The sequence below is a fragment of the Oncorhynchus kisutch genome, linkage group LG3 (genome assembly GCF_002021735.2).
Source record: "Oncorhynchus kisutch isolate 150728-3 linkage group LG3, Okis_V2, whole genome shotgun sequence".
Classification (NCBI taxonomy): Eukaryota; Metazoa; Chordata; class Actinopteri; order Salmoniformes; family Salmonidae; genus Oncorhynchus; species Oncorhynchus kisutch.
In genome coordinates this window covers 56,121,357-56,134,318 of record NC_034176.2, presented here as the reverse complement: position 1 = coordinate 56,134,318, position 12,962 = coordinate 56,121,357, and the positions used below count along the sequence as shown (strand labels likewise).

Here is a 12,962-nt window from a genome sequence, read left to right as displayed (position 1 = left end):
TCCTCTCACTCCGGCTTCCCCTTTCCTGTCAGGAAGAGGTATCGATCTGTCCTTCCTTCCTGTTCACCTCTCCTTTCCTCCTCCTTCTTAACTTACCCTGTCCTCCCAAAGATGGTTTACCTGCCCGTGGACGTCTCCCCGTATAGCAATGCTAGGTTCCTTTGCATTTCACTTGGATGTAGCAGGGATTTCTGTGTTCTCGATATATGCCTCTAGGCTGATCAATACACTAAGTCCAAGATCTTTTTGGGTGGAACACGTTCAAGCTCATGGAAAATTATGGTTTACACCGGCAGAACGCAGTTCAACAATAAAGTGTGTACTGTGTTGCTTTATTTTCCTCAAACATATAACACTTGGATCTTTTGAAAATATATACTTCTGCAGCCATGTGTGTGTTCCCAGGGCCATTTTTTTTTTCAAATGCAAATTTGATTGTGTGGGTTGGAATAGGTGGAGGAGGATGAATGTGGGAGGTGATGAGCAAAAACCCAGCGTTCCATCTTAAATGGGAATGAATACAGTACCAATCTGCCTCACTGCTTATGTTTCACTCCCACCTTCCTTAGAATCAAGATTCTATTTCAAAATCACACAAACGCACAATCGAACATCACAACTGAGATTGAGGGTGGGAGTTGCTCACTCCCAATCTGATTATCCATTTTGCGTTTGACGCTCTTGTCAAAGCAGGATTTTTACTCCATAAAGATGTCTGTGGGTTTTTTTTTTTGTCGTAGCTATAACTCTTTTCAATAATGTTTTTATCTTCATGAGCAGGCAGCCAGAGAGTGGGTTGGGCTCTAAACGAGACATGGGGAAGTGGCCGGCTGAGCATGGGGGTTAGCCTAGGTTAGGTTTAGGGTTTGGGGGATCGGTGAGGTCTATGTCAGGGTCAGATCTATAGTAAGAGCAGTTAGATCAATAAACACACATTCACGAGTCATGATGCTCTCTAATAATATCGTTGTTTCCTGTGTTCAGTGCTCTTCCTCTGTCACAGTGAATAGCTGCGGTTTTGTAAGGCTTTGTTTTGGTACTTCCGTAGTCCTGGAAATACAAAGTAGTCCTGCTGTGGATCTTTCTTTATTAGTTAAAGATATCAGCTTGGGATCTTTGGAAAACAGTCTTATTAATGGGATGTCAGAGGCTTTCATCATCTTTGTTTCTCATATGATCAATATTTCATAAATCACCAATCTGATTTGAACAGACAATGTGTATGCAGCTGTGCACATCTCGGTTAGGACACAAGTGCAGACTGTTCACTCCTGAGAATCTCTACATTTTCTAGGCTCCGCGCTTCCCTGGTTCAAGTCCTGCCCTTCAACTTTTCCCCCTGCAAAAGCATCACTACTTTCCCTAATTGATCTAAACAACATCCCTACTCCTATATTCCAAAAGATTTTGCATGTTCTTTTAGCATTGCAGACACGTTTCCTGTATGCCGGGTGTATGCTCTTTGTTCCACTTGCCTCTGGTCCTGGTTGGAAGTCAGACATACTAATGTGACGAATGTGGGAGAGATGGAGCGGGTCGGTGGTAGACAGACAGACCCAGCACCACAGCATCATTCGGATCATTACGCTCCACAACAAGACCCCAAGCGTTTAAATAATGATCCACACAGCACTTCTGCTCTTTTGTTGCAGCTCTTCAGTTCGAATGGAATATAAAAAGACATTCAATCAAAGTAGAATGTTGTTGTTATCTATTATTGGTTGTATTAACAATTTAACACCATTTTATCATTTTTACACTCTCTTTTGCCTTTATTGGAGGAAAACAAGCTTCAAAGCGAGTACTGTAGGTGCTGGATGACAGGAACATTTATATTGCATATTAGTGTCTTTTAACTGCAACTTTTTACTTCCATCGCGAACCTTCTTATTCGTTCTTTAGACCCCCATCATTCTATAATTCTGTCTCATATACAAAAGTTCTCTCTCTTGCTTTATGCACTCTGCTCCCAATGGTTGAAATGTTCTGGTTTCTATCTTCCAAGTGGGTTCATCTGTACAGTGTGTGGCTTTTTGTACTTGCACTAGACCCCCCCCCCCCCCCCTCCCCCCCAACAATGTAAACACACTTTATTCTTTATATATACAGTGCCCACCTCTGATGTAAACTTGCTTTATTATAATGACAAGAAAAGGCTTAAATGTTTACCTTCGCTTCAGGACCCGGCGGGAATAGATACAGTACTCACTACTTTCTTTCTGTAATGTATACAACGTGTGATACCTTCTAGGCCATCTCAAACCTCATCATTTCTTACACATACTGTGTCTCTCTCTCTCTCTCTTTTCTGTCTATCTCTCTCTCTCTATTTCTCTCTCTCTCCCCCTTCTCTCTCTCTCTCTCTCAGGATCATGGAGCTTCAGAAGACCACTCAGAGGAAGCGAATATCCAGCGACAGCTCGGTGGTGGAGGCACTGGCACACAACGACTCTCTCAGGTCCAGTAAGCCTGCCCTCACCAGGTGAGGAGAGAGGCTAAAACGCAGGGGTGGTGCCCGGACTGAGGCAACCCGCCAATCTCCCAAATCACATATTACAGCTTTGATTTTGTTGTTGTAACACACTTCGATCTTTGATGCTACTTAACATACAATGCAGTCAGCCATACTAGCCTCACACTGTGCTATTGTAAGAGGGCTTTAAACACTGTGTTTAACTTCCACTGTGTGTAGGTCCGGCAGTGCCAGACTGTTTTAAGCCTTGGCCATATCCCTGGCAGGGTGAGATATGCTCAGGAGTAGATTGAGGCTGGGGGAGGTTTAGCCAACACTCATTATCGGACAGAACTGGTGTAGCCTCCATCCCCTTTCCTGTCACGCTCGCCTGGACTGTGTAGGAAAGGGGTCTGACATTAGGAAAGGGTCTTGCCTGTGACACTGTTAAGAGTATGGCTCCTTGCAGGTGTACAAATCTTTGGCCAGGAATTGTTCCATGAAATAGTCTGCAGTGTCACTGGGTCAACAAAGCACCGTTCCATTCTAGTTTTTGCAAGGGAAATGCATTCTTCACGGTGGAGTTGTACGTATTTGTCATGGTCCGTCATTTCAGAAAAGTGTTATGGTTCACTTCCTTTTGTCTCATGAAACTGAGATGACAAGCAGTGAAATGCTTTTTTTTTTGTGTGTGTGTGTGTGTGTGTGTGTGTGTGTGTGTGTGTGTGTGTGTGTGTGTGTGTGTGTGTGTGTGTGTGTGTGTGTGTGTGTGTGTTTTTTCATGGGCAAACACATCAAAACAACAAAAAAAAATGTTTGCTTTCATAATATCATTCGTTCTTATTACGTGTTTGAACTGAGAATGGTTTGTAGGGCTTGTTTTCAGTGCTGATTGTGCTTTGTTTACATTACCTCCCTTATTGGAGCCAGAGAGGAGGGAAAATGACACAGAGTATAACAGCATCCGCCACAGACTCGCCCTTCCAAATCGAATCTGCCATGAAATATAAAGACGTTAGGCTGCTCTTTGATATTGTGGCCACACCAATAACAGGGACCGTGAGGCTCCACGGCCGCTCATCACCACATACAATACAGGCACTGGAGCCCATTTTGCCATGGCACAATGAAGGTAAAATGAGAAAATAACTTAAAATAAAACAGGGTTGGCTAGCTGCGCTCCATTGCTGTACCTATAGCTCCGTCATGGTCTTTGTGCCGGAGCCGCAGTGGGCTGTGAAAATGCAATACAGTCACAAGGGGTGAAGCACTGCTATTCCTTTGAGTGAAAGTGCACTTCACTGTAAGTTTTGCGTACTGCAAGTCGTATTTTCAACATTTAAAAAAATATATATATATTTTATTTTACAGCTGATGAACTTCAAACTCAACCATACCATCTCAATGTCAATAACCCGCGCTCGTGTTATGAGGTTTTGTTTGTAGAGGCTTTCCAGTTGTTTCTGTTTCTATTGTTTATCTTGCGTGTTTACACATTTATGATTTATCATAAATGTGCTCATCTGTTGTTGTTGTTGTTTTTTTTGGTCCGTCCATTTGTTTGCTGTTGTCGTAAAGGGCCGGATGTATCCATCGGTCTAACACTACTGCAGCTGAGATCAACCCAACATTGAGGTGAGATCAAAGCCCCCTTTCACCACATTCACTTTCTTTCTCTTCACCAAGTCACTTTCTCAATTCTGCCCTAAGTCACTTTCTCAATTCTGCCCTTTGCACTCTCTGTCACACAAGAATGTATTTACCTAGCAACGTTTCTGCTTACTAGTTCCTTGGTCTGGAGTCGACAAAGTAGCACACACCTCCACGCAATGTGCCAGACGTGGCATGTTGTCCAGTAGCATCCCAGTGAAGAGAGAGAATCAGATCTTTGAAACTGAATTTCGAAGGGATATTATTTATTTTTTTATGTTGTGTCATGGTAACATTGTCCTTACAATAGAATCATATTCACCTCCCAGCTTGGCAGGATGCTTATGAGAATGTGGGATTGCATTCAGCTGCTGATGGAACCATATGGCACAAACAGGCCCATGTGCTCCCGCTCGCTGTCACCGTGCCCAATCCCATCGTTTACATACAAATAGCTCCATTTGGACCGCTGAGAGAGCACGAGAGAGACTACCTTAGAGTATTCATATTTGGCACATCCTCACATTTGATTTTACAATGAATTATGTGTCATTGTTTCTGCCACTCTTGTTTGTCAGCGACGCTAATTCACTGTTGATTGAGTCTCGTCTGGAGGCAAATTTGCATGATGGATCCTCTCCATGTCCACTGAGATGACTAATGAGAAGTTGCATCTTCTGAACGCTGTCATGTGTGCAGCACCGCAAAGCCACTCCAAACAGGAGCCGCATGAAATTACTCCGAATTTAAGTTTTGCTTGTCACTTCAGTGATCTGCCAAACAGACTGATTAATGCATTTTGTAGTTTTTTCCTTGCCAGATTTTTCCCTGTGTAATGCTTCCCTGTCGTGCAATTATAATTATTTCCAATGTCGTAATTCATTTGAGATTTGGAGCTTTTCTTGCTTTCTTGATGTCCGGGTAAAATGCTTAGGATGCTAGCAAGGGATTTGTTTTTATATTGAATGGGTAATTAGACAGTAATCAGCTAGTCTTTGAAGAGAGGTTATTTGAGCCTTGATAGAAAGGAAATCACTGTCAGCTTTTCCTCTGAGGTTTGGTTCAACAAATCCGCTTAAATGAACATGTAACATCCACTAAGGTGGCGTTATAAGATGTCACATTTTATGTTCTTTACTCACTGTATTTTGTAATGACAGCGCTCATCTGTGTGTAATGCATGTTCCTACTAAAAAAGGAGCTTGTTATTTGCAGAGTGTGTTTTGACTGCATAGATAGTAGACGTTAATGACAGAAGATGTAATGTGATTTGGACAGCAGCGCCACGTAGATGGGCCCAAACTCTAAAATGTAATCATGTTGATTTGGACAGCAGCGCCACGTAGATGGGCTCAAACTCTAAAATGTAATCATGTTGATTTGGACAGCAGCTCCACGTAGATGGGCTCAAACTCTAAAATGTAATCATGTTGATTTGGACAGCAGCGCCACGTAGATGGGCTCAAACTCTAAAATGTAATCATGTTGATTTGGACAGCAGCGCCACGTAGTTGGGCTCAAACTCTAAAATGTAATCATGTTGATTTGGACAGCAGCGCCACGTAGATGGGCTCAAACTCTAAAATGTAATCATGTTGATTTGTACAGCAGCGCCATGTAGATGGGCTGAAACTCTAAAATGTAAGCTTCTCAGGGCATCACAATCAATACATGTGTACAGTATGACGGAAACCTTGTATTTACCATCTCAATAAATACTGTAGGGAGCTCAAACATTCTGAAACGTTGTTAAATTAACGATGGTAAGAAAAGATGGCACCCCATACCATTGTTGACTCAGTGTTTGTGTTTCGAAAGATCTATGTGCTGAACCGAACCACCAGGTAATTGCCTAGTATACCTTATTCTGAGACAGACCGTCTTTTCGCACTTACACAGGAATGTACAGACTGTTTGCATTAACGATCACCGGGATGACAAATTGTTACCAGCTTTGGCTTCTAAGCATCCAGCAGGCTTGCTTTTCACTTCCTAATAAGAAAAGATTATCCCCATTTTTAAAACCACATTCTGGAGTCTGTTTTTCTGCCGAGCTGCAGCCCTGCCACTTTGCTTGGAACAGAATATAATTCATTGAAATGACCATTCAACAGCAGTGAATCTTGCAGCTTGTGACTTTATGGGCAATCCTGTTGCTTTAGCTCAATTGATTAACATTGTCTATAGTCATGCAGGCAACCTTGATTCTATGACGCAGATCAGTTGATATCTATCAGCTGCTGGGGTCATTGTGGAGAGGTGGAGGAGGAAGGGGGGGGAGGGGTGAGATCACATAATGAGTAACCTTGCCTGAGACCTGAAGACTGATGTTTATTCCCAGAGCTAATGCCTAGGCATTAGTTCTACTGTAGAAGGGCACACATAAAAGCTTCTGAAGTCCTTCTCCCTGTGATTGGAGAACAACTGTCTGGTTGGTGGAGATGTGTGTGTCTGGACTGTAGAGGCTAGGCTCCTCTAATTATGAGGTGAAGCAGATATTTGCGTAAACTGTGTGTAATCTGCCCCGGATCTCCCTCACACTGACAATCCATTAGCGACAGAGGTTAGGCCAGTGGTTTGGGGCTTTGATGTTGCCCAACACATCTTAGCTGCATATTTTGTTCCCACTCTCAAAGGAAATTGCTGCTAGGATCCCAGGGCTTGAACATATGCTTTGCCCGATTGTGATCACTTTTTCTTAACTTTAGTCTGCTTCTCTTGTTTCCATACCAACATATATAATTTTTTTCAACCCTGAGAGTGTTATGTTTGTCACAGGAACTGTAAAGGAACTGATAATGCAGTTTGATGTAATGTAAGACTGGAGTACTCATTACATTTTCATGAAGTGTGGGTGAAACTGAACGGCTTTAGTAAATCAAAGCACACTTTCCTCTTAAGATATATCTTACTTGCATGGTTCTTTTTCAGGAACTGTATCACACACAATACACGGCCTACATATACAGTTGAAGTCGGAAGTTTACATACACCTTAGCCAAATACATTTCAACTCAGTTTTTCACAATTCCTGACATTTAATCAGAGTAAAAATTCCCTGTCTTAGGTCAATCAGGATCACCACTTTATTTTAAGAATGTGAAATTTCAGAATAATAGTAGAGAGAATGATTTATTTCAGCTTTTATTTCTTTCATCACATTCCCAGTGGGTCAGAAGTTTACATACACTCAATTAGTATTTTGTAGCATTTGCTTTTAATTGTTTAACTTGGGTCCAATGTTTTGGGTAGCCTTCCACAAGCTTTCCACAACAAGTTGGGTGAATTGTGGGCCATTCCTCCTGACAGAGCTGGTGTAACTGACCAGGTTTGTAAGGCCTCCTTGCTCGCACACACTTTTTCAGTTCTGCCCACAAATGTTCTATGGGATTGAGGTCAGGGCTTTGTGATGGCTACTCCAATACCTTGACAATACACAACATGGCAGCTACACAACATGGTAGCAACATGGTAGCAGCACAAAATATGGTACAAACATTATTGGGCACAGACAACAGCACAAAGGGAAAGAAGGTAGAGACAACAAGCAAAGCAGCCACAACTGTCAGGAAGAGTGTCCATGATGGAGTCTTTGAATGAAGAAATTTAGATAAAACTGTCAAGTTTGAGTGTTTGTTGCAGCTCGTTCCAGTCGCTAAGCGGCAGCGCACTGAAAAGACGAGTGAAAAAGGTAGGTGTGTGCTTTGGGGACCTTTACCGGAATGTGACTGGCAGAACGAGTGTTGTATGTGGAGGATGAGAGCCGCAGTAGATATCTCAGATAGGAGGGAGTGAGGCCTAAGAGGGTTTTATATATAAGCATCAACCAGTGGGTCTTGCGACGGGTAAACAGAGATTACCAGTTTACAGAGGAGTATAGAGTGCAGTGATGTTTCCTATAAGGAGCATTGTTGGCAAATCTGATGGTCGAATGGTAAAGAACATCTAGCCGCTTGAGATCACCCTTACCTGTCGATCTATAAATAACGTCTCCATAATCTAGCATGGGTAGGATGGTCATAGGAATCAGGATTAGTTTGGCAGCTGGGGTGAAAGAGGAGTGATTACAATAGAGGAAACCAAGTCTAGATGTAACCTTCGCCAGCAGCTTTGATATGTGCTGAGAGAAGGACAGTGTACTGTCTAGCCATACTCCCAAGTACTTGTATAAGGTGACTACCTCAAGCTCTAAACCCTCAGAGGTAGTAATCACACCTGTAGGGAGAGGGGCATTATTCTTACCAAACCACATGACCTTTGTTTTGGAGGTGTTCAGAACAAGGCAGAGAAGGCTTGTTGGACACTAAGAAAGCTTTGTTGTAGAGCATTTAACACAAAATCCGGGGGGGGGGGGGGGCAGCTGAGTATAGGACTGTATAATCTGCATATAAATGGATGAGAGCACTTCCTACTGCCTAAGCTATGTTGTTGATGTAAATTGAGAAGAGCGTGGGGCCTAGGATCGAGCCTTGGGGTACACGCTTGGTGACAGACAGTGGCTGAGACAGCAGATGTTCGGACATTATACACTGCACTCTTTGAGAGAGGTAGTTAGCAAACTAGGCCAAAGACCCCTCAGAGACACCAATACTCCTTAGCCGGCCCACAAGAATGGAATGGTCAAAAGCTTTGGCCAAGTAAATAAAAATAGCAGCACAACATTGCTTAAAATCAAGGGCAAGGATGACATCATTGAGGACCTTTTAAGGTTGCAGTGACACATCCATAACCTCAGCGGAAACCAGATTGCATACCAGAGAGAATACTATAGATATCAAGAAAGCCAGTCAGTTGATTATTGACAAGTTTTTCCAACACTTTTGATAAACAGGGCAAACTAGAAATAGGCCTGTAACAGTTAGGATCAGCTTGATCTCCCCCTTTAAATAAAGGACAAACCGTGGCTGCCATCTAAGCAATGGGAACCTCCCCAGAGAGGAGAGTCAGGTTAAAAAGGTCAGAGATAGGCTTGGCGATTATAGGGGCAGCAACCTTAAGAAGAAAGGGTCTAAACCATCTGACCCAGATGTTTTTTTTGGGTCAACTTTAAGGAGCTCCTTTAGCACCTCAGACTCAGTGACCGCCTGCAGGGAGAAACTTTGTAGCGGGGCAGGGGAAAAAGAGGGAATAGCATTTTGGCTTGTTGCATTGGAAGCGGTGGGAGATGAGTAAATGTTGGACGGGCAAGGAGGCATGGCTGAGTCAAATAGGAATCCTGACTTAATGAAGTGGTGATTAAAAAGCTCAGCCATGTGTTTCTTGTCAGTAACAACCACTTCAACTTTAAGGGCCATGGGCAGCTTTGAGAAGGAGGGTTTATTCTCCAGGTCTTTAACCGTTTTCAAGAACGTCTTGGAGTTAGACCCACTGAGAGAGAAAACTGCTCTTTAAAGTAACTAACTTTGGCCTTCCGGATAGCCTGAGTGCACTTTTTTCTCATTTGCCTGAATGAGAGCCAGTCAGCATGAGTATGCATGTGCATGTAACTCTGTAAGATCACCGTCGAACCAGGGGCTGAACCTGTTTTTCATTCTCATTTTATTTATGGGGGCATGTTTGTTAACAATATCACTGACGATATCAATGGTCTCTGACCCTCTAATGTTCTTTATATATTCACACCTTTCATACCAATTATTGTTTACCGCTTCTGCTCTGTGCTAATAACAAAGATGAAGAACCAATCTTTAGGCCAGCCTGGGAGAGGTGGGGTTGACCAGGAAGTCCGTAGAATAATCTGTCTGGTCAGTACAGGGCCTGCTCCTCAGACAGTCAGTCTCGGCTTCACTGTTCCTGCTTGTGTGCGTTTGATGTTACAGTCTTGTGTCAGTTCTCAGTGGATTAGTGTGTGGGGGATTTGGCTTCCGGCAAACAGACAGCCCAGCCAGGATCAGACAGTAACATAACCCGGAGTGACAGCAGGGAGGCCTAAGAGCTGCCTCTCCGTCCACTCACACTGCCTTACTGACACAGCTCTGTGTGTGTGTGTGCGTGTGTGAGTTTGGCTGAAACAGAATGGAGGAGAGGGAGGGGGAGCTCTTTTGGCTGCAAACACACGTATTAGAATCTTTTACCTTGGGCTAGTTGGCAGGCAAGGGACGCCTGGAAAAACAGAGCACATCAAGGGACTGTATAATTAACCCCACCAACTCTCCTCTGAACCAACACCAAATCCATGCAACCGAAGTAAGTCTTTTTTTTGGGACATTTCATTTTGTTTTGTGGATTTGGTTTGTTTTAGTTTTTTTCCTATCATGGATGTTTGCTATGAAAACCCAAGGGGTGCAGAGAGATGGGCTTTACATGCATTTGTTTTGTAGACTGAGAAGTTAACTGTTTGTTTTATATCCCTTTAATTGTGTCCTGTTCTCGATCTCCCCCAGGTCGGAGAAGAATTCACTGTGCAATACAGACAAAGGTAAAACAAACACACTTTGAATTGTTAACACTAGGTGATTATAAATTGACGCAGTTAACTTGGCAGCAAGTGGATGTGGGCCAATCGGTGCCCACAACTGTTTTGCTCTCGTGCTTGATGTTTTGAAAAATCAAGGTTTAAGAAACTGATATCCACCGCCAGCTAATTCCTGTCAGAATTAAGTTTCACTATGAATAATGCCGATGTCGAACGATTAGAGCCTGGTGGTTTTTTGAGCTGGATTCAAGAGGTGGCTAAAAACTTCTTAGCCTTTGTGGCCCTGCTTGAACATGCCCCCGCAAGTTCACCTGCCATCATGCAAAGGGTTTTACCCCCCCCCCCAACAAACAAAAAAATTCTTGGCACTTAAGATATGCATTTCACGGCATTTGAACTAGAGTGCTGCAGGGAAGGGTTATTACAATTCACACGACACATTAGTGTTCAAGTCCATCTCTCAAAGATTCTGGCGTGAGCCCAGTCGGGATATATTCTCAAGAACTGACTTGGCATCTCTCGAGTTGTTTTCTTTAAAAATATATATATACATATATATTTCCAGTAGCAGCCCCTTTCTAATTCTGGTTGTTCAGCTCTGACAGCAGGATTCTAGAGCATATCTTCAGATGCAGACGTCGTGGTAGCAACTGTTTGACTTGCAGAGCTGGCTAACTGAGATTTGGGAGAATGCTGTGGGGAATTTTGAGTTGACTGTTTTCCTGCCTTGGCGGAAAACATGCAGATGGGTGGATTAGGGTAAATAATCTACAAAGGGCATTTTGGTGCTTTGAACAAGGATTTGCCATATTGAGACTGAACCCAAGAACTCAACAGGCGCTAATGTGATTATCTGTTTTAATTTAAAACGTTTCATGATCCAGTGTTTAAATACTGGGTTTCTACTGAAAGCAGCAACCTGCATGTTGCTCTCATTACTACCCATGTTAGCTGAGTAAATAGAATGATGTTTTTGCTCATCAATTCAGTTTGAGGTTCCTTTCCCAAGACTGTCAGTCTTACATAAGATATATAGTACAGATAGTACTAAACCAAATGAGCAAGTGCCCCGTAAAGAACTATTAATGAACACTGGCACTCTGCTCAGATCTTTCCCCAATGGACACTGTCATGTATTATGGTCTGCTGTTGTTATGACTACTGAATCTATAGCCTCCTCTCATATCGCTACCTTCTTACTGTACACATATTTCTCATTACTTACAGTATCACCAGAAGTGTTGATTGAATGTGTGAAGAGCAAGGACCATCTGAAGGTGAGAAGCAGCCACAGTGGCCAGTGGATTTGCTCACTGCATATAGGTCTACATACTGTAAAGTGAATGTAGGCTCACTAATTGATACAGTCGACAAGGGAATGATGATCACTTCTGTCATAACTTTACCTCAGGGTAAGCATTTCTCTAGTCGGCAATGAATAAAAATGCTCTCTATTCCCCCATTCCTCTAGACATGCAGTCACTTTCCCCACGCCTCCAGTCATAACAATGTGCCCTCTTCTCCCAGCTGAAGGAGCTGCACAAACTGGGAGCCGACCTGTCACTGCAGGACCCCTCAGGATGCACCCTGCTCCACTATGCTGTGGACACTGGTAGCAAGGACACTGTCAAATACATCCTGGACAATGGTAGGGACAAGGCAATACATATTTATGTGTTCTATTTAAGTCTGTGGGTAGGACATCCCCCTCACAATACTGAATCATTCGGGGGTATTTCCCAAAGTGAGTCTGTGACCCTCAAATATCAACTATGTGTCAGAAGTTAACTCAGCACGGTAGGCTCTATGTTTTATAAAAGTAGAATTATGTTCCAGGTGTGGAACGCCATATATTTCAGGGTCATGAGCATTGTTTAAGACAAGCCACAGTGCAGATACATCTCACTCTGTGTACGCTTGATGACATTTATGGAGTCTTTCTGGCTCAACAACGAATGATACATTCCAATATTTGAAAAGGGAAATGTTTTCTGTCAAATTCCTCCGGCACCAGCTTTTTGCTACTTTATAAAAGTAGTACCTTGGAGCATTGTAATTGGTTTAGGGACATGCTTTGAAATGTCTCTCCCCCCCCCCCCCCCCCCCCCCCCCCCTGCCCCCTCCCAAAAAACAGCACCCACAGATATCCTGGATGTAACAGAAAAAGAAAAGTAAGTTTAAGACATGGATTTTGAAATGCTCATTTTACACATATTCTCTGTGATGTATCTAGTTAATGTTTTTTAAATAGAAAGTTACACTCATTGGATCTACTCTGTCTGTCTTTCTCTCTCTCGGTCTCAGTGGGGAGACAGTGTTGCACAAAGCAGCGTCACTGTGTCAGAGGACTATCTGTCACTACCTGGTAGAGGCAGGGGCATCCCTCATGAAGACCGACTTACAGGTGAGAGCAACGCTCCCTCTTCCCTCATTGCTTTACTCTGT

At 43.1% G+C, this 12,962-nt stretch overlaps 1 protein-coding gene across 23 annotated transcripts in view; it reads left to right on the top strand.

The window, feature by feature from the left end:
- Positions 1-12,962, top strand: part of LOC109885361 (diacylglycerol kinase zeta-like) — a 123,535-nt gene that overhangs the window by 103,101 nt on the left and 7,472 nt on the right. For 17 of the 23 annotated variants that reach the window (XM_031808914.1, XM_031808936.1, XM_020477282.2 and 14 more), the window contains 7 exons: positions 2,369-2,482; positions 4,031-4,087; positions 10,486-10,520; positions 11,745-11,794; positions 12,045-12,165; positions 12,652-12,688; positions 12,822-12,921. In XM_031808914.1, coding sequence (XP_031664774.1) covers positions 2,369-2,482; positions 4,031-4,087; positions 10,486-10,520; positions 11,745-11,794; positions 12,045-12,165; positions 12,652-12,688; positions 12,822-12,921 — 514 coding nt within the window. Of the gene's footprint in view, positions 1-2,368; positions 2,483-3,999; positions 4,088-10,485; positions 10,521-11,744; positions 11,795-11,988; positions 12,166-12,651; positions 12,689-12,821; positions 12,922-12,962 lie in introns of those variants that run through there. The other 6 variants (XM_031808947.1, XM_031808864.1, XR_004206118.1 and 3 more) reach the window with 5 other exon arrangements.